At 34.3% G+C, this 23,229-nt stretch overlaps 1 protein-coding gene across 1 annotated transcript in view; it reads right to left on the reverse strand.

The window, feature by feature from the left end:
* cac (calcium voltage-gated channel subunit cacophony) overlaps positions 1 to 23,229 on the reverse strand; it is a gene marked incomplete in the record, with an annotated part of 730,773 nt that overhangs the window by 447,737 nt on the left and 259,807 nt on the right. Inside the window, 6 exon segments of the mRNA XM_070103036.1 lie at positions 1,471 to 1,598; positions 1,868 to 1,952; positions 12,192 to 12,227; positions 18,583 to 18,684; positions 19,169 to 19,228; positions 22,029 to 22,144. Of these exon segments, the coding sequence (XP_069959137.1) occupies positions 1,471 to 1,598; positions 1,868 to 1,952; positions 12,192 to 12,227; positions 18,583 to 18,684; positions 19,169 to 19,228; positions 22,029 to 22,144 (527 nt within the window).

Here is a 23,229-nt window from a genome sequence, read left to right on the forward strand (position 1 = left end):
AAGGATTTACAGGCCACAGAGTGGTCAACCCAGTAGATATAGATAAATGGTTCAGAGAACCGACAAGTTGATAAATTAGACATGTGTAACACTTGGGTATCTTTATTGTGGAAATGTTTCACCACACAGTAGCTTCATCAGTCCAGTATGAAGAAGAATGGTGAAAATCAGAAGTTTGAAGTAATCAGTCCATCAGCCTGGAGTTGATGTAATCAGTCCATCAGTCTTGATGGACTGATTATATTAACTCCAGGCTGAGGGACTGATTACCTCAAACTTCTGATCTTCACCATTCTTCTTTGTATTGGATTGATGAAGCTACTGTGTGGTGAAACATTTCCACAATAAAGATACCCAAGTGTTGCACATGTGTCTAATATATCAGTCCAGTAGGTGATGCAACCTGCCACCAGACTTAAAATTATCAAATGTAAATATTAAGGTTAACCTCCAGCTGATGCCACCCAAACTTCTGAAGCTCTTGTCCAAAATTTTGATTATCGTAACATGAGCCTGTCCCTTTTGTGAGATAGACAGGTATAAATTGTAATAAAAGATTCCCTTAAAACTTCCCTGAGGCCCTCAAAGATTACCAACGGTTATAAAAATCCCAACTAAAATGAAAAAAGCGAAGCCAAGGACAGAAATAAAACGTGCCAAACAAAGTGGCATGTCAGAAATCACAGAGAAACAGGAGCACCCACAATCAAAGACCATAAGTGATATGTGTAAACCCTGTCCTCAATCTTTTATCTTGGCTCTCCTACTTTAATTTTTTTTAACATAATGGCCATCTCCCACTGAGGTAGGATGACCTAAAAAGAAAAACGAAAGTTTTTACAGAGAAGGGGTTACTAGCCCCTTGCTCCTGGCACTACTACTTTATATGTAAATCAAAAGCTATGCATATGTGTAACACAATGTGTTACACCTAAAGTCAGTTCCTGATCAGCCGGGCTGTGGCTCGTACGTTAGTTTGCGTGCAGCCAGCAGCAACAGCCTGGTTGATCAGGCTCTGATCCACCAGGAGGCCTGGTCACAGACCAGGCTGCGGGGGCGTTGACCCCCGGAACTCTCTCCAGGTAAACTCCAGGTAAACACATATATGCGTACTAACTCACTGAAAATTTCATTTTTTCCACTGCCATTAATTCCATAAATGACTGCAATGCCATCCAAACCTATTAATGCATCATTTCTACGATGAATGCTTCCTTATTCTAAAGTAATTTATACCATTTAATAAAAACTTTATTAAACATGTTTTCTTTAATACTTTTCACTGTATGCTTAAAACTCAATTTCCCCTCTATGGTCAGTTTTCTTTTATTTAATTTTGTTTCGAGGATTTACATGGTAAAATTTCCCACGTGGCTGTAGAACTACTTTAAATTATGTACAGTTTAAGGGTTAAATTTATGATGCTAAACAAGAGATAACTATCATAGAATAAATGCAGTAGAGCCTTACATAAAAAATCTGTGAGATACTTGGGTTGGTTGTAGTGTTCCGCTGCAACACACGCAGTGTTAAGGAACACCAATATTATAACAAACCAGTAGAACCACTGCTGCTTCACCGTCCGTCTGATACCAAATCTGAACATAGGCAGTCATTAACCATCAACATAAATACAATTTAATTTAGGATTACACTAGAGATAATTTTAATGGAAGAGGTAAACAAATATATTTATAAAGATAAAAAGTAATTGAAGTACATGTACTTTTAAATTATTCATTACTGCATAACTATTTATTAACTAACTAATAAATAACATAATAATTATAGCAGTATAAATGTATAGAATTAATCCAACAAAATGTATAAATACCTGTTTTCCTGGGAATTCAGTTGTTAAGCCTACCTTAATCTCTTCTCTGCTTTCCAAAAATTCTGACAGGCACCTTGTTTCTTAACTTTGTTTTTCAAGTAGGAAGCTCTTGAGAAACCTGAACAAGAAAAATGCCATGTTAATTATTAATTAGTTGAACCTAAAGATCAATTTTAAACATGAACAATTCAGTACTTCATTGCATTTTAAGATTTCAAATTTACTATGAGTATACTACAGGATTACTGCATAAAAAATATAATGCTGCTAATTGCAAAAATACTCTTTCCACAAAATTCTTCATGGAATTGAAAGACTAAAAAAATAGATGCCACTTCCCCTGTACAGACAAGGAAGTCAAGTGAAAAAAATAGATGCACTTATATAAGAGGAAAAATCTATTTAAAGATCACACAATAGAATGTGTGCCTAAGGGTTACCATCACAAACAGGCTGCAGGGAAAAGGATAGTTACAAAATAAAATAGATACAGTGGGAACAGAGACAAGATAAGACAGGGAACAGGATAGTTACAAAAAGAATACAGTGGGAGAAGAGACAAGATTAGACAAGAGAACTTTTTCTAGATAAAATGGAATATTTGTATTTAACACTTACAGGACAAAATATGGATCTACAGAAAATAGATTATTTGCTAACCAAAATATTGTAACTAGTTATGGTCTATTAATTCAGGAAATGAGGAATAAAGGTATTAAAGAAGTATGTCACGACTTAAACAAACATCCACGTATGAGAAACTAACTACTGTAGAGTACTTAGGCTCTCAGTATTAGAAAGACCAATCTTTTGGACATAAGTTTTCTACAACAAAATAATTTCAACAATTATCATAATACTTTGTTTAATACCTTGGAGCCTTATTAAGGAGAGATTAATTACTCAAAATTAATCAAGACATACTGAAATCTGAGGTTTTTAATAACAAGGAATATATCTACAGAGGAATGGAAAGGAATGTGAGGCCTCTAGTTACTACACTATCATATCCTAAATAAAAGTAAATTTACAGGATAACAGTATCTTTTTAGTAGCATATAATAAATATACAAATAAAAATTATATAAAATTAAATATTTTACATTTTAAATTTCTGTTAAAATCTTTTCTACTGCTTTCATATAGTATAGACATATGGTTGTTTTCCTTAGTGCAACTAAATGACCTAAAGCATATACAGTACAAAAACTGCTTGAACTACAAAATTAAAAATTTAGAATAGAGTGCTATACTTTTTCAATGCCTGAGAAGGATTACAAGAATACCAAATATTTATCTTTTCAACAACATGAAAGGAGCTTGACACATCAAAATATCTCCTAAGTTTTAATCTGTATATAATATTTACATATAGTGATTACTCATTACAGTACCAACACTAAAAATATATACATATAATTTATTCATGAAATATTGAAGGGATTATTAACTTGAAACTGAATCACCACAATAGTCTCCTTTTTTATATTCACATGTCAAAAATTAATATATGGCAAGCTTGTAAAAACCACATCATCCACAGCTCCTAACTGATTATCATTACTTGCAACAGAAAACTTTCATGACCAAAGAATATGTGATGGGTGTATCTGTATGCAGCATACATAAATAGCAATACACAAGGCTATAATACTTACATGGATAACAAACAAAACAAAACTGAACCAGAGTAGTACAACTGTGTACTAATACAATGTTGCAGTAACTTAGTGAAACAGTGATCTTCACTCTACACTGATGTGACCTGTCATGCACTTCTCACTGTCTTTTATGATAGTGAAAGTGATATATTCTACAATGAATAACTGAAATATGGATCAATACATTAAGGGTATTTATGTAGCAGCAAGAACTATGTATTATGCAGAGCATGCAAACTTTCTAAGTAATTCCATGTTAAAATTTACCCTCTGCCAAGCAATTACTGTCATTCGGAGAAATTTAATGATATTAATGATAAATAAAATTATTCGAAAGATAGTAAGATTAGTTTACTGAAAATTTAGTTTAAGGTCTGAAATTTAATGAAATGCCAGAGGATAAGCATCTAGACTAATTAGGATGTTTAGTATTTAAATACATGAAGTGCTAAACGCATGTGGGTTTTTCAGTGCAACGGGTGGAGGCTCAACCCTCTTTATCTACCTAACAGTACTCACCTAACTGTAACCAGCTAGGAGGAATACTAACATTATTCCAGCTAAGTAGAATACTAATGTTACTCCAGCTAGGAGGAATACTAACATTATTCCAGCTAGGAGGAATACTAACATTATTCCATCTAGGAGGAATACTAACATTATTCCAGCTAGGAGGAATACTAACATTATTCCAGCTAGGAGGAATACTAACATTATTCCAGCTAGGAGGAATACTAACATTATTCCAGCTAGGAGGAATACTTACATTATTCCAGCTAGGAGGAATACTAACATTATTCCAGCTAGGAGGAATACTAACATTATTCCAGCTAGGAGGAATACTAACATTATTCCAGCTAGGAGGAATACTAACATTATTCCAGCTAGGAGGAATACTAACATTATTCCAGCTTGGAGGAATACTAACATTATTCCAGCTAGGAGGAATACTAACATTATTCCAGCTAGGAGGAATACTAACATTATTCCAGCTAGGAGGAATACTAACATTATTCCAGCTAGGAGGAATACTAACATTATTCCAGCTAGGAGGAATACTAACATTATTCCAACTAGGAGGAATAATAACATTATTCCAGCTAGGAGGAATAATAACATTATTCCAGCTAGGAGGAATACTAACATTATTCCAGCTAGGAGGAATACTAACATTATTCCAGCTAGGAGGAATAATAACATTATTATGTCAATAAGCAGATGTAAGAGGAGAGACTGTGTAAGAAGAAAATGTGAAAAAGATGAACAACAGCACTTACATTTTCTTTGCACTGAAGAGCTCTGAATTACATACATGCATGAAAGGCTAGACTAAAGTAAGCTGTTAGCTAATTATCTAAAAAAAAATTTAATGAACAATTTTGAAAATGAAATTATCACCTTGATCCATTATGTAATTATTTCTTATTTATGAATTCTGGTTTACCTGAAATTAATATCTATGAAATGCTATGGTAACTCTTTTTTTTAAATATAAAATTTCACCAAATATTTTGTACATTATGATTTTGTACAATATGAACATAATTAAAACTATTAAAGATTTTTTTTTTTCAACATGTCAGCCATCTCCCACTGAGGCAGGGTGACCCAAAAAGAAAGAAAATCCCCAAAAAGAAAATACTTTCATCATCATTCAACACTTTCACCACACTCACACATAATCACTGTTTTTGCAGAGGTGCTCAGAACACAACAGTTTAGAAGCATATACGTATGAAGATACACAACATATCCCCCCAAACTGCTTATATCCCGAACCCCTCCTTTAGAGTGCAGGCATTCTACTTCCCATTTCCAGGACTCAAGTCCGGCTATATAAAAATAACTGGTTTCCCTGAATCCCTTCACTAAATATTACCCTGCTCACACTCCAACAGATCGTCAGGTCCCAAATACCATTTGTCTCAATTCACTCCTATCGAACAGGCTCAAGCACGCCTGCTGGAAGTCCAAGCCCCTCGCCCATAAAACCTCTCTTACCCCTTCCTTCCAACCTTTACGAGGACGACCCCTACCCCGCCTTCCTTCTCCTACAGATTTAAATGCTCTCCATGTCATTCTACTTTGATCCATTCTCTCTAAATGAACAAACCACCTCAACAACCCCTCTTCAGTCCTCTGACTAATACTTATATTAACTCCACACCTTCTCCTAATTTCCACACTCCGAATTTTCTGCATAATATTTACACCACACATTGCCCTTAGACAGGACATCTCCACTGCCTCCAACTGCCTCCTCACTGCTGCATTCACAGCCCAAGCTTCACACCCATGTAAGAGTGTTGGTACTACTATACTTTCATACATTCCCTTCTTTGCCTCCATAGATAATGTTTTTTGACTCCACATGTACCTCAACGCACCACTCACCTTTTTTCCTTCATCAATTCTATGATTAGCCTCATCCTTCATAAATCCATCCGCCAACACATCAACTCCCAAGTATCTGAAAACATTCACTTCTTCCATACTCCTCCTCCCCAATTTGATATCCAATTTTTCTTTATCTAAATCATTTGATACTCTCATCACCTTACTCTTTTCTATGTTCACTTTCAACTTTCTACCTTTACACACACTCCCAAACTCATCCACTAACCTTTGCAATTTTTCTTTAGAATCTCCCATAAGCACAGTATCATCAGCAAAAAGTAACTGTGTCAATTCCCATTTTGTATTTGATTTCTCATAATTTAATCCTACCCCTCTCCCGAACACCCTAGTATTTACTTCTTTTACGACCCCATCTATAAATACAGTGGACCCCCGGTTAACGATATTTTTTCATTCCAGAAGTATGTTCAGGTGCCAGTACTGACCGAATTTGTTCCCATAAGCAATATTGTGAAGTAGATTAGTTCATTTCAGACCCCCAAACATACACGAACAAATGCACTTACATAAATACACTTAGATAATTGGTCACATTGGGAGATGATCATTAAGCGGGGGTCCATTGTATATTAATCAACCATTATGACATTACACATCCCTGTCTAAGACCTACTTTTACCGGGAAGTAGTCTCCCTCTCTTCTACACACCCTAACCTGAGCCTCACTATCCTCATAAAAACTCTTTACAGCATTTAGTAACTTACCACCTATTCCATATACTTGCAACATCTGCCACATTGCTCCCCTATCCACTCTATCATATGCCTTTTCTAAATCCATAAATGCAATAAAAACTTCCCTACCTTTATCTAAATACTGTTCACATATATGCTTCAATGTAAACACTTGATCTACACATCCCCTACCCACTCTGAAACCTCCTTGCTCATCCGCAATCCTACATTCTGTCTTACCTCTAATTCTTTCAATAATAACCCTACCGTATACTTTTCCTGTTATACTCAATAAACTTATTCCTCTATAATTTTTACAATCTCTTTTGTCCCCCTTCCCTTTATATAAAGGGACTATACATGCTCTCCGCCAATCCCTAGGTACCTTCCCTTCTTTCATACATTTATTAAACAAAAGTACCAACCACTCCAACACTATATTCCCCCTGCTTTTAACATTTCTGTCATGATCCCATCAGTTCCAGCTGCTTTAACCCCTTTCATTCTCCGTAATGCCTCACGTACCTCCCCCACACTTACATTCTGCTCTTCTTCACTCCTAAAAGATGGTATACCTCCCTGGCCAGTGCATGAAATTACCACCTCCCTTTCTTCCTCAACATTTAAAAGTTCCTCAAAATATTCTCGCCATCTACCTAATACCTCCCTCTCCCCATCTACTAACTCCCCTACTCTGTTTTTAACTGACAAATCCATACTTTCCATAGGCTTTCTTAACTTGTTTAACTCACTCCAAAATTTTTTCTTATTTTCATTAAAATTTCTTGACAGTGCCTCTCCCACTCTATCATCTGCTCTCCTTTTGCACTCTCTCATCACTCTCTTCACCTTCCTTTTACTCTCCATATACTCTACTCTTCTTATAACACTTCTGCTTTGTAAAAACCTCTCATAAGCTAACTTTTTCTCTTTTATCACACCCTTTACTTCATCATTCCACCAATCACTCCTCTTTCCTCCTGCCCCCACCCTCCTATAACCACAAACTTCTGCCCCACATTCTAATACTGCATTTTTAAAACTCATCCAACCCTCTTCAACCCCCCCACTACTCATCTTTGCACTAGCCCACCTTTCTGCCAATTGTTGCTTATATCTCACCCGAACTTCCTCCTCCCTTAGTTTATACACTTTCACTTCCCTCCTACTTGTTGTTGCCACCTTTCTCTTGTCCCATCTACCTCTTACTCTAACTGTAGCTATAACTAAATAATGATCTGATATATCAGTTGCCCCTCTATAAACATGTACATCCTGGAGTATACCCATTAACCTTTTATCCACCAATACATAATCTAACAAACTACTTTCATTATGTGCTACATCATACATTGTATATTTATTTATCCTCTTTTTCACAAAATATGTATTACTTATTACCAAATCTCTTTCTACACATAGCTCAATTAAAGGCTCCCCATTTACATTTACCCCTGGCACCCCAAATTTACCTACTACTCCCTCCACAACATTTTTACCCACTTCAGCATGGAAATCCCCAATCACAGGTACTCTCACACTTGGTTCAAAACTCCCCATGCATTCACTCAACATTTCCCAGAATCTCTCTCTCTCCTCTACACTTCTCTCTTCTCCAGGTGCATATACACTTACTATAACCCACTTTTCACATCCAACCTTTATTTTACTCCACATAATCCTTGAATTAATACATTTATAGTCCCTCTTTTCCTGCCATATCTTATCCTTCAACATTATTGCTACTCCTTCTTTAGCTCTAACTCTATTTGAAACCCCTGACCTAATCCCATTTATTCCTCTCCACTGAAACTCTCCCACCCCCTTCAGCTTTGTTTCACTTAAAGCCAGGACATCCAGCTTCTTCTTATTCATAACATCCACAATCATCTCTTTCTTATTATTTGCACAACATCCACACACATTCAGACTTCCTACTTTGACAATTTTCTTCTTCTTATTCTTTTTAGTAATCTTTACAGGAAAAGGGGTTACATATCAATCTTCATTTTTACAGAACTGATTTCATAATTTTCCAAAATTTTCATTAAACAAGAATAAATTAACTAAAACATTAAAACTTTCCATGAGAGCTCAGTAGTAATGAAATACCTTACCATTTTTTAATAAAACATTGTTCTAATTATCCTTGATAAATTATTCCAAGGTTGTCTCAGTATATAATTAGCTTTTGTTGTTCAAGCAGTGCATGTAGTAAAACATCTAATACTTTAAACTTGAGATATTAAACAGAAATTGCAGTAGCAGTTTGGAAGACAGGTACCACCCAAGGAGGTACTAAAGCCATATACTCTGACAGCATTGCTGGTCTTTTCTTACTGTCTTGTGACCATGTAAGAGTCCGGTAACCAGGAGCTCATGGGTACTCATAACCCTGGCAGTCACCAGGGAAAAGAACTCATTGATCAGTCTATGAGTGATGGCATGCTATACTGCATAACCCCTGCCAATTTGGTTTCAGACCAAATAAAAGCACAAATGATGCAAACATACATCTATGTCTCTATCAAGCGCATAACTTTGTCACAAAGATCTATCGACATGGGTATCCTGCAGGGCAGTGTCCTCAGCCCTCTGCTTTTCCTCATATACATCAATGATCTTCCAAATGTTTCTCGGTAATTTAGGCCTGTTCTCTGTGGATGACATACCTTTTGTCACCTTCCACCCTAATCCGAATTCCCTCGACAACACTGTTAATGAAGAACTCTTGAAGATATCAACCTGATGACTACTAATAAATTCATCCTTAACACTGATAAGACCTTCTACATGATATTTGGGAACAGAGCAACAAATGTCCAACTAAACACTATGATTAACGGTTCTCCCACTGCTAAACAAAATGAAGGAATATTCCCAAGTCTGCTCTTAGACTGCAACTTGAAATTCAACACCCACATTCAACACATTACAAAAAAAGTATCCAAACTAGTTGGCATCCTCCCCAAGATACATTACCTCAAACAGCACTACTTACATTATACTACTCTCTAATCTATCCCTACTTCACTTGTGCTATTTGTGCCCAGAGACCCATTACAGCAATCGCCATATGGCAACAATAAAACAACAAAAAGTGGCACTACGAATAATCACCCAGTCTACTGCCAGAAAATACACTCCCCACTCTTCGAAGACCTCAACCTACTTAATATACAAAAAAAAAATTCCTTCATAATACTGTGCATTCTATATATACAGGACAATAAATTTTAAGACAGTTCCTGCCTCAAAACTCTTTTTTGATAGTTGCAACAGAACTCATGGTCATAATACTAATACAAAAATCTCTTATAATGTTCTGTGCATTCAGCTTAAATCTTTGCAAAAAAAATTAATTCCCCAGTCACTTAGCATCTCCCAAAATCTCTGTCTCTTCCCTCATCACTTCTCTCACTTTAAGATGCATGAGCCCTCCCTAATTACCAGCCACTTCTCACAGCAATTACTATTATTCTGAAATAAGCAAATTCTTTAAATTTACAATTTATATCACCATTCATTATTACCCTCGTATCACCAGGTATTATTTTCTCAGATATTCCTTCCTATTCAAGCTCTCATAACTCCTTAAACTTTGTTTTCCTCATTTGTAGGGTTTCCAGCTTATTTTCATTCCTAACAAACTAATGTGTGTAGACATTAAAATGATTTAACTGCCCTCATAAATACTCATGAAATACAAAGGAAAGACCAGCAATAATGTCAGATTTAAAATATTTAATAAGCTTACTTTTCCTGAAAACATGACAAGACAGTAGCACTTTCCTGGAAAACTGCTGTCTACCAATCTACTATATGTATTACATATCAAATATTTCTAAAGAACTTGCATTAGTATGAGTTTTCTAGAATGAAGAATGTTGTCTAATTCATATTACTATCCATTTGTGAGAGTTATCGACATGTGTGAGTGAAAGATTAATTTAAAATTCAATTAACTTTGTAATAGTTATGGATTACCTTATTATTCTTTAGTTTATGAACAAACTCAACAAATGATTGAAATAATTGTAAAATATAGGAATAACACTAAAGAATTTATAATAGTAATGAAAAATATATGAAAATGAAAATTCCTCACCAGAGCCTCAAAAATACAACATAATAAACATAAAGACTTTAGTTATATATGAATATTCAGTATAGTCGAAACTGAACATTTGTGGCAAGTCACACAAAAAAGCAGAATCTAAACCACATATCTTTAAAAGTTCTTCATAATTAAAATGATATAATGACAAAGAAGAGCACTAGGTAAAAATATTACCATATGTCCATAAAAATTGATCTCTATGGATGAAGAAAAGCAAAATGAAAATAAAATACCCTGGACTAATAGTATGATCAGGAATGAGTCACAAAGTAAAAATAATCTGACAATAGGAGAAAGAGGTATAGTACAGGGGGAATAGGCAAGAATTTTATTTATTAATTTTTTTAAAAATTTGATAAGTTTTCAAGCAAGGAGTATCTCTCAACACACTGTCATTATGAATGTTGATAAATGATTCTGAGAACCAACAAACTGATAAATTAGACACATGTGCAACACTTGAGTATCTTTACTGTGGAAACACTGTGCCACACAGTGACTTCAGTCCAATACAAAAAAAATGGTAAAGATGAGAAGTAGATTGAGGTAATCAGTCCCTCAGCCAGGCTGAGGGACTGATTACCTCAAACTCCTTCTGATCTTCACCATTCTTTTTTACGCTGGACTGATGAAGCCACTCTGTGGCACTATGTTTCCACAATAAAGATAATCGAGTGTTGAACATGCGTCTAATTTATCACTCTTATCACCGACGATTATTTTCTTTTTGTGTTGCTTACCTATTATTCTTTAAATACTCCACTGATGCTTATTATATTTATTACCTATACAGATACATATATATACAGATAGATACTGTACTGTATACATCTATTTTACATTCTAGCTAAACATCTATCTCCTGTAGTAGCGACTATACATTATATATTTTTATACAGATAATTATATACAAAATTAAACCATAAGCTTTTGACATTTTACCTCAGCAAGTCCTAATACTGTACTATAAGTGTGCTTCAGTGTTGCTGCCCAACTACATCTAGGTAAGAACATGGCCTTCTCAAGAATTAGGTACAACATGCACTAATTACTATGCAAAGAGTCAGGATGCCACTTGAACATAACACTACACTTCTTCATTTTCATTCAGACTTGCTTTGAAAATATATGCTTTAGTTTGTCTCACAAAACATCAAATTTATTCTGCCACTCAAAATTTATTGCTTTAGTGAAGCTTCAAAATGTCTACATGATTTTGAAGTTTCAAAAATATAAAATAATATTAACAGGTTAAAAAAATTTGTATAATCGAAGCCTGAAAATTTTTATCACTGAAGTTTAAAAGGTCCACAATGTAACTAAAGCTTCAAAATATAATTTAATACTAAAGCTTCAAAAATACCATACACAATATCCTATAAAAATTTATGAAATAAATGACTGCCGGACAAACTATGATAAAATGGGTTTACGACAACGTCTATAATGTAATCTAGGTTTACCATGAGGTGCGTACCAATACCTTTCTTTTTGGCGGGAACTGCGAGAGAAAGGGGGGCTGTTAGAATGAAAAATTGGGGGGCTGGTGTGAGGAGAGATCTTAGTAATATGTACACATAGAAATAATTCCTAAAATACTAAAAATATACGTTAAAATAACAGCAGTACAAAAGTCACAGTAGGGAGGGGTTACTTAGTGACCTGAGTGACTGAGTCTGACCAAGGCCAAGTGTCGATAATACTTGGGCACCTCTATATAAGAATTTTTTATCAGTTTCAACTTAAAAGTACTATGTAAATAGAAAATTGAATATTGCTCTTTATAAGTAGGATTCTTTAACCTACAGATATTTTTATTTACAAGCTTGTTCATACTTAATGCTTTTGAATAATTAAAAGTACAGTAGAACCCCCACATCCGTGGATTTGGTTTCTGAGGTTTCAGTTATGCACAATTTACTGTGACCTGAAAATAACCCTTAATTTTGCTTAATAATGACACAAAGCACAAAAGTAGTGATGGTGACAGTTCTTCAAAGCCTAAGAGAAGCCATGGAGTGATTCCCATCAGTGAAAAAGTAATAGTTCTTGACTTAATGTGTGTAATTTATCAATTAAACTTTATCACTTTTATGTATGTAAATGAAAAATGGCTCGTATATAGGTTTCACTACTATCTACGGTTTCAGGTATCCAAGGTAGGTCTTAGAACATATCCCCCGCGGATACGGGGGGGCTACTGTATGTAAAAATTTCTCATCAGCTTCAAATTAAAAGTACTATGTAAATAAAAATTGAATAGGGTGTGGAATCTCTTTTACAAATGCTGTTTGTAACTAGGATTCTTTTACCTATAGATATTTTTATTTACAAACCTGTTCACACTTAATGCTTTTGAACAATTAAAAGTACTATGCCATTTTACTTTAAATTATGTTAACATAAATAAGAACCTGAATAAAACAGTTAAATCAAATCATTTTACATATTTCCATTTTAGGTAAAAATTATTTTACACATTAATGGTATAATTTTTGGGGAGAAAAACTTACTCAAAGAAAACTGTACCCCAATAAAATATAATAACTATGTATTTTCTTTAATGAATGTCATAAACTGCGTAGCAATGAATATAACTGTACGTAGCTATTTAAACCCAATTTTCATAAAGCATAGGATATTAAATTCCTAAAGCATATGGTGCCTTAAATACTCATACCATAGATGTACTGTTGATTAATTTTGGAATTGTATTAATTATTACCCTAATACTATCCTCAAATGTAGAGGGCCCAGTGTATTATATGAAAGTTCAAAAATATTCTTGCTACTGTATTAACAGTGCATGACTACACTCAGGTTTATAACAAATACCTCAACTATATTGATTGCTGGTAATTTGAGTCAATAAAATGACCACAGGATTTTGAATGTTTTGCTTGAACAGGTCATATGCAGGAGTAACATATTGATCCAGGACTTGTATCAAGATAATTGGTATGCTCTGGTAGACACCAGAGTAAGAAACAGGTAACATCATGCTTCCTAGGAGTGAGGATTTGAATCATAAACTATCATCACTATGTAGCATCATACCAATTATGTTAGAAATAAGCTTGTGGTATTATTTAATTGATGAACTTGAACATGAAGCTCTGAATTTGAAAAAGTAAATAGATAAAGCTATTATGTTCAGCACACAAAATCATTATAATTAACATACAGTGCCTGTCAAGAATACACTCCAAATTACCAAAGGAATAAAATGAGGTATTGTTATAAGTGATAATCTCAGATAACAGGAGAATCAAGATGCACATCTACATGAAGGGTACAATGCAGTTTATATGATGCAGTCACCAATTATTTATATACCATCTGCTGGCTGGTTCCTGCACAGTAACGTTTGTGTGCACTTCATAATGCTGGTAATTATGTAAGGAGGCAATCTGGCCTCAAGAAAACATCATTGTATTAAATAAACAGGTGAAGAAAATAAAGTTATGAACCAGTATCAGCTGAAAAATCTCTAATACATACATACAGTATATACAGTATATACACTCACATATAAATTATATATATATATATATATATATATATATATATATATATATATATATATATATATATATATATATATATATATATATATATATATATATATATATATATAGTAGAGATATCTTGTATTATCCCATTATCAAGGATTAACTAAATAAATATATATATATATATATATATATATATCTTATATTATATATATCAAGGATATAACTATATATATATAAATATATATATATATATATATATATATATATATATATATATATATATATATATATTCTTTCTTCTTTCAACACACCGGCTGTATATATATATATATATATATATATATATATATACATATATATATTATACGTATATATATATATATATATATATACAGTGGACCCCCGCATAACGATCACCTCCGAATGCGACCAATTATGTAAGTGTATTTATGTAAGTGCGTTTGTACATGTATGTTTGGGGGTCTGAAATGGACTAATCTAATTCACAATATTCCTTATAGGAACAAATTCGGTCAGTACTGGCACCTGAACATACTTCTGGAGTGAAAAAAATATCGTTAACCGGGGGTCCACTGTATATATATATATATATATATATATATATATATATATATATATATATATATATATATATATATATATATATATATATATATATATATATATATATATATTTGCCATATATATATGATGGTATATAAACACGCTAAGATAACAGGGATATATATATATATATATATATATATACATCTATATATATTGTATATTTATTTCTTCTATATATATATATATATTTATATATTTTATATATATTTTAGAGAGGGTATATTTGGGGTGCCATGTAAATGATAATGGGAGCCCTTTGATATATATTTAGTTATAGGTATATATATATAAGTATATATATATATATATATATTTTATATATATATATAAACAGATATATCAGATCATAGTATATAGAGTAAAAGGTATGGGATACAAGGAGAATAGAAGCATCATGATATAAACTATATAAGATATATATAGGATATAATGAGAGCATATATATATATAGAGTGTTCAGCAGAAGTTTGTGGTTACAGGAAAGTAGGAGGGAAGAGGAGCGATTGGTGGAATGATGATATATAAGGGAGAAAAAGTAGCATATGAGAAGTACAAAGTAGAAGTATAAGTATATATAAGAGAGTAAAATGTAAAAAAGAGAGCTGAGAGAGTAAATATTTTGTTGAAAATAAGTTTTGGAGTGAGATTAACTACTGTGTTTAATAAAAACAGGTATATATACAGGCAAGACAAAGAATTTATCGAAAAGTTTCTAACAGAGAGCATGCATAGTTCCTTTGTATAAAGGCAAAGGGGATAAAAGAGACTGCAAAAATTATAGGGGGATAAGTCTGTTGAGTGTACCTGGTAAAGTGTATGGTAGAGTTATAATTGAAAGAATTAAGAGTAAGACTGAGAATAGGATAGCAGATGAACAAGGAGGCTTTAGGAAAGGTAGGGGGTGTGTGGACCAGGTGTTTACAGTGAAACATATAAGTGAACAGTATTTAGATAAGGCTAAAGAGGTCTTTGTGGCATTTATGGATTTGGAAAAGGCGTATGACAGGGTGGATAGGGGGGCAATGTGGCAGATGTTGCAAGTGTATGGTGTAGGAGGTAGGTTACTGAAAGCAGTGAAGAGTTTTTACGAGGATAGTGAGGCTCAAGTTAGAGTATGTAGGAAAGAGGGAAATTTTTTCCCAGTAAAAGTAGGCCTTAGACAGGGATGTGTGATGTCACCGTGGTTGTTTAATATATTTATAGATGGGGTTGTAAGAGAAGTAAATGCGAGGGTCTTGGCAAGAGGCGTGGAGTTAAAAGATAAAGAATCACACACAAAGTGGGAGTTGTCACAGCTGCTCTTTGCTGATGACACTGTGCTCTTGGGAGATTCTGAAGAGAAGTTGCAGAGATTGGTGGATGAATTTGGTAGGGTGTGCAAAAGAAGAAAATTAAAGGTGAATACAGGAAAGAGTAAGGTTATGAGGATAACAAAAAGATTAGGTGATGAAAGATTGAATATCAGATTGGAGGGAGAGAGTATGGAGGAGGTGAACGTATTCAGATATTTGGGAGTGTGTCAGCGGATGGGTCTATGAAAGATGAGGTGAATCATAGAATTGATGAGGGAAAAAGAGTGAGTGGTGCACTTAGGAGTCTGTGGAGACAAAGAACTTTGTCCTTGGAGGCAAAGAGGGGAATGTATGAGAGTATAGTTTTACCAACGCTCTTATATGGGTGTGAAGCGTGGGTGATGAATGTTGCAGCGAGGAGAAGGCTGGAGGCAGTGGAGATGTCATGTCTGAGGGCAATGTGTGGTGTGAATATAATGCAGAGAATTCGTAGTTTGGAAGTTAGGAGGAGGTGCGGGATTACCAAAACACAAAATTTACAAGTACGTAGATGAAAAATATTATTGCATTGAATATCAACTGTAAATTATACACACTGATATGGGTAAACAAATAAAAAAGAAAAAGACACAAACAGTAAAGGCACTGAGAGGAAGAGCTCGCAGAAGTTCAGGAGAAACATGTGCAGAACAACTGAGGTAACTGTGCAGTTGTTGGTATTTTTTGTTCTTCATAAAATAAAAATCAATTTGAAATAAAATGGGACATGCCCAAGGTGGTGAAAATGTTTGATATGTACAAAAATAAGAGATAGAATAGGAAAGAGAGATAAATATGCAAAGGTGAAAATATATAAAGAATTAAAAGGCACAATACCGTCACTGGAACAATACACAAATAACCCCTCACATGAGAGAAACTTATGATGACATTTCTGTCCAACTTGCATCAATAACTAGTCACAAACTTGCATACTTGTGTGTGACTAGTTAATGGACCAAGTTGGACAGAAACATCACCATAAGCTTCTTTCTCCTATGTGTGGGTTGCGTGATTATATATATATATATGTATTTTTTTTTTCCAACACAAAAGCCATCTCCCACCCAGCCAGGGTGACCCCCTCCAAAGAAAAAAAAAACACTTTAACCATCGTTCACATAATATAACTGTCTTTGCAGAGGTGCTCACACATGCCTGCTGAATGTCCATGTCCCTTGCACACAAAACCTCTTTCACCCCTCCCTGCAGCCTTTCCTAGGATGACCCCTATCCCTCCTCCCTCCACTACACATTTATACACCCTCCAATTCATTCTATTTTGTTCCATCATTTCTAAATGACCAAACCACCTCAATAACCCTTCTTCAGCCCTCTGATTAATATTTTTTGTAACTCCACACCTTCTAATTTCCACACTACAAATTCTCTGCATAATATTTACACCATACATTGCCCTTAGACATGACATCTCCACTGTCTTCAGCTTCCTTCTTGCTGCATTTATAACCCATGCTTCACACCCATACAAGAGTGTTGATACCACTATGCTCTCAAATATTCCCTTCTTTGCCTCCATGGATAACATTCTTTGTCTCCACAGATACCTCAATGCACTACCCACCCTTTTTCCTTCATCATTTCTATGGTTTACCTCGTTCTTCATAAACCCATCCTCTGACAAGTCTACTCCCAAATATCTGAACACCTAACTCATTTCATACCCTCATCACCTTATTCTTATCTATGTTCACTATCAACTGCCTGTTGCATATCCAAGCCCCTTGCACACAAAACCTCTTTTATCCCCTCCCTCCATCCTTTCCTAGGATGACCCTTACCCCTCCTCCCCAGATTTACATATATAAAAGACAAATATTTCGATAATAGAAGAAATAAAAAACATTAATTTAAAAATTATAAAATAAAAAAACACTATGGAGAATAGCGGGTGCAAACAGGTATAAACAAAACTGACTGAGAGTGATGCATATGTGTAATAAACTGGTCAGTGATTTTGCTGTATATAAGCATGGAAACAAATACATGATACTTAGTAGATAGAAAAATAACAACACTGATTCAAATTAATGCGATGAGTAAAAGATAAGAAGACATAAAACTATAAAACAAACACACTGAAACATGGGAATAAATTGACAGTAAACAGCTAATGAAGGTTAGCAAGAGTAAATAACTAATACAGAAGGAATTAGATGATAGAAGCAATAAAAGGAAAATCACGAGAAGTAAGAAGAGGTGACGAATATTTTTGTTTATATGAATGAGTGAATAATTAATACAGGAATTAGATGATAGAAGCAGTAAAAGGAAAAAAATAATGAATACAGAAGTAATTAGATGATAGAAGCAGTAAAAGGAAAAAACGTGAGAAGTAAAAAGAGGTAATGAGTATTTGGTTTAAATGAATGTAACTCACCATCCTCATCTTCAGCCTCATTCTCTTCATCTTCAGTATCTGTACTCTTACTCTTCCCTAAGTGTTTAAGCTTTTTTCTCTTCGCTGCTGCTCTTCTTCTTGCTGTGAATGAAGGAAATTACTTCAACGACCCAACACTTGAATAATTTTGTGTTGGACACTGTATGACTCGTGTGGGTTTAGTACTTAGTTTTGATTGTATCAGCCACTGCACAGAGGGGAACAAAATCCAAAAAGGATTTCGCAAATTAACCACAAAATTAAAATTTCAATGTAGAAATGTAATTAAGAAAATCAAACTTTATAAATTATTATATTCTTTGTGAAAGAACTAAAAGCAAATTAATTAGTGCAATGGAAAATAATATGGAGTAACACCATGATACTTACTTTTCTTAATGTTCAAGTTGCAGGTATATGGACTGCTTAATAAATTATCTACTGCAATTTACCTATAAAACTTTCTGCAATATTAAACTGAGTAGAGGGAACAATGAATAGCAATGAGAGGTTCAACTTTGCTATACAACTTTCTGCAATATAAAAGTGAGTGGGGAAACCCATGAATACAAATTTTGACACCTACCTTCCATTATATGAGCTTTTTCTTCATCTGTGGTTCTCTCCTCCGCAAGTATAACTTCCTCTGGAATGTATTAATGGTAATTGCCAATTTGCAAGTAAGAATATTCATGATACAGATGTTAATTTATACTGGTGCATATTATATATTTTTCAAAAAACAAAGCAATAATAAAGATGATTCAAAACAACAAATACTTTTTACCCTACAGATACACTATATACTTGCCACAAATGCTGAGCAAATTATATATAAAGATAGTACATTACTATTGACAAAGAATTTACCACAAAGTTAAAAATGCTTAAATAATATATATTTCCCACTAAGCAGAAATTATACTGACCAAGTTTAAGGGAATAGGCACCACCTTGTCCTGACAAAATTCTGAGGTTGAAATACATTATAATGAAAATCCTGCTGCTTATTAACTACAGTGGACTCCCGGTTCGCAAAGCCTTCAGTATCCGATAAATCCGGTATCCGAAGCATTATATTGCAAAAAATTTGCCTCGGTTCCCGTTACAAAACCCGGTATGCGATATGATTCGTACGAGATGTGTCCAGTGTTTACAAGCCAGCCAGTGTGCGCGCATCTAAGGATACATTCGGTACATTCCATATTATCCATATTATCACTGTTTTTGGTGCTTGTTTCTGCAAAATAAGTCACCATGGGCCCCAAGAAAGCTTCTAGTGCCAACCCATCAAGACCAAGGGTGCTAATGACTATTGAAATTAAGGAAATGTGTGCAAAGTGGCTTGAAGTGGAAACCTTTTTTGATGAAAATCACCCTGACTCAGCTACTGCAAGCGGTGTTGGCAACCTGTACACTGACAATGTTGTGAACCACTTTAGGAAAGTCATAAAGGAACGAGAGGTACAGGCCTCTATGGACAGATACGTTGTGCGACAGAAGCCCAGTGACTCTCAAGCTGGTCCTAGTGGCATTAAAAGAAGAAGGGAAGTAACCCCGGAAAAGGACTTGCTACCTCAAGTCCTAATGGAGGGGGATTCCCCTTCTAAACATTAAAAACTTCGAAACTCTCCCCTCCTCCCATCCCATCAATCATCACCAGATCTTCATTAAAGGTAAGTGTCAATTATTCTATTGTTATTATTGTTATTGTAATTATTATATTGCATTAAACTTAATATATCATGTGGTAAAAGTTTTTTTTTCATACTTTTGGGTGTCTTACATGGATTAATTTGATTTCCATTATTTCTTATGGGGAAAATTTATTCGCTTTCCGATAATTTTGGTTTACGATGAGCTCTCAGGAACGAATTAATATCGTGAACTGGGGGTCCACTGTACTGTATTTTCTGGCATATAAGTCACATGAGCACATAATACAATATTTCCAAGTACAGTGGACCCCCGAGTTTCGTGAGCCTCGCACTTCTTGAATTTCGACTCTCGGCAACTTTTTTCATCAAAATAAAGCCTCGCAGTTCGTGATTTCCCTAGTGATTCATCCATCATATGGAACGTGTCGATGCGGTCGGGCGTACACAAAGGCTCCCACACAACATTCAGAGAATCAGTGTGGCATGATTTGTGGGCGAGTGACCATCACCCCACAGGTTCATATGATACATTTCATAATAATCCATTGTTTTTTGTGCTTGCAACTGCAAAATAAGCCACCATGAGCCCATAAAAAGCTCATAGTGCCAGCCCTTTGGTAAAGAAGGAAAGAAACACGATAGAATTCGTAGCAAAGCACCAAAGTGGAGAAGGAAGAGATTTGGGAGAATGTCCCTTCTTCAGTGATTCGGTGATTCCACTGAACATATGCCACCCTGCTATTTTCCACCACCCTAAACCTCTGCCAGCATCTCCTCCATCAAACTAACTAATTAAACTAACATCTCGTCCAAAGTAGGTGTAAATATTTCTTATTTATAAATTAAAGTGTAAATATTTCTTATTTATAAATTAAAGTGTAAATATTTCTTATTTATAAATTAAAGTGTAAATATTTCTTATTTATAAATTAAAGTGTAAATATTTCTTATTTATAAATTAAAGTGTAAAAATTTCTTATTTATAAATTATGTACATTGTTTCAGTGTGAGTAGTGGTGGTGGCTTCTGCTGCTGCCTCCACCATCACTATGTACGGCTTCTCTCAGTGGCCCTTATAAACCCAACATCACTACCAGTTACTCCTCACATATGTTATGACATATTTTATTCATTCTAGAGTATATATCATGTTTCTATGTTATTAATATTGTTTATTATGTCATATTAGATGAATTGTGATAGATAAATAAGCCGAAGAGATTATATTAGCGTCATATTGAAGCACAATAAACTCGCCTCCCTCTTCCCCCCTACCTGTCTTCCATACACCAACAAGAGTCTTCAATGAAGGTAAGTGTGATGCTTTATATTTATTTGTCACTGTTTTCTGTATGTAAATCTATATTTAATCTTTAAAAAAAAATATTTTTTGTTAATACTTTTGGGTGTCTGAAACAGATTAACTGGATTTACATTTTTTCTTATAAGAAAAATAGTTTCACCATTCGTGAATTCCGCCATTTGGTAGACTCTCTGAAATGGATCGACTATGAAACTTGGGTGTCCACTGTAGCTGTAACATAATGTTAGTGAACAACTGCTAAAACATAACAATGCCTACCCTTGACCCTGACCTTGAGCATATAATGCACAGGCTGATTTTTCCATGACTTTTTGTGGGGGGAAAAAAAAAAGCATCTCATATGCCAGAAAATGTGATACCTTTTTATGTTACCCTCATGTCACTCCCACTGTTAGACAACTGTTGATTATGTTTATCATTCACTTGTTTGAGATATCCATTATAAGAATCTAACCACTACTTACCTGCTTTACATATCCACTCCACATAGCCATTCAACTCTCTTTCTAACTGTTGTTGTCTTCTAAGTTTTAAAAATTCTTGTCTATTTTCTACTCTTTCTCTCTCCTTAGCAAATTCACTGCAAACAAGAAGATGGAAACAGTCAAGATACTACACCACAAACTCCTACTAAAGCCATGGTTGGTGTCAAATTTGAATTATGCCATTATTACACTTGATAATCTTGATTATTGGAAGTTTCGGTTATTCATAAGTAGGTTAACAAAATCTATGCTTATAGCCCATAAATAAATTACTGAGCTACATATAATTAACATAGAATAAAGTTAAGATAGCTGAAATTAAAAGCCATAACTGAATATATATATAACCAAAACTCCCATATAATCCAGTTATCAATATATTTCTGAAGAGTTAGCAAAATATTTATTGGCTTACAGAAATAGCAAATTGTAACTTAAATATATTACTGCAGAAGCAGGTATACACAAGAATAACAATATCTATGATGATATATACAGGAGGGCCCTGCAAATACAATTTACAGCACTTCGCTTTACAGCGCCTCACTTTACCGTGCTTTGCTAATGCAGCAGTTCTCAATTATACTCATTCTTCATTTATTCAGACTTCTTACAATAAAGATATTCATTACTCACTATAATCTAAGTAGTGTGTACTGCATATGCATTTTATAGGCCTAGCTCTACTCCTCACTTAATAATGATAGTATAAATATGTTATCAGGCTTTTATATGCATTTAAAAGTGAAAAAAAAAGGCTATGTTTCACTTTACAGTGATTTTCACTTACAGCAATATTCCAGGACCTAACCTGCTGAATAAACGGGGCCTCCTGTACTGTACTCAAGGCTAAGGATATTCCTATGTACTTTAACTAAGCTGACTTGCATCACCAGCAACCTAAAGTAACTATGAATAGCTGGATTCTAAAAGAAAGTGTAAACTGCCTGTACATAAAAGCTTACAACATCATTGTATGACAGTGACTTTGAAACTGGCCAAATTAATTATTCTTGTATAGACTTGACAAAGACCTCATCTTGTATAAACTAGACTAAGACCTCATCTTGAACAGACTTGACAAAGATCTCATCTTGTATAGGCTTGATAAAGAAGTCACCTTACATAAAATCTCACTCTACTACCTGTGTAATGTATGTGTAATGGTCTACCTTCCTCA

Source organism: Cherax quadricarinatus, chromosome 84, assembly GCF_038502225.1.
Source record: "Cherax quadricarinatus isolate ZL_2023a chromosome 84, ASM3850222v1, whole genome shotgun sequence".
Classification (NCBI taxonomy): domain Eukaryota; kingdom Metazoa; phylum Arthropoda; class Malacostraca; order Decapoda; family Parastacidae; genus Cherax; species Cherax quadricarinatus.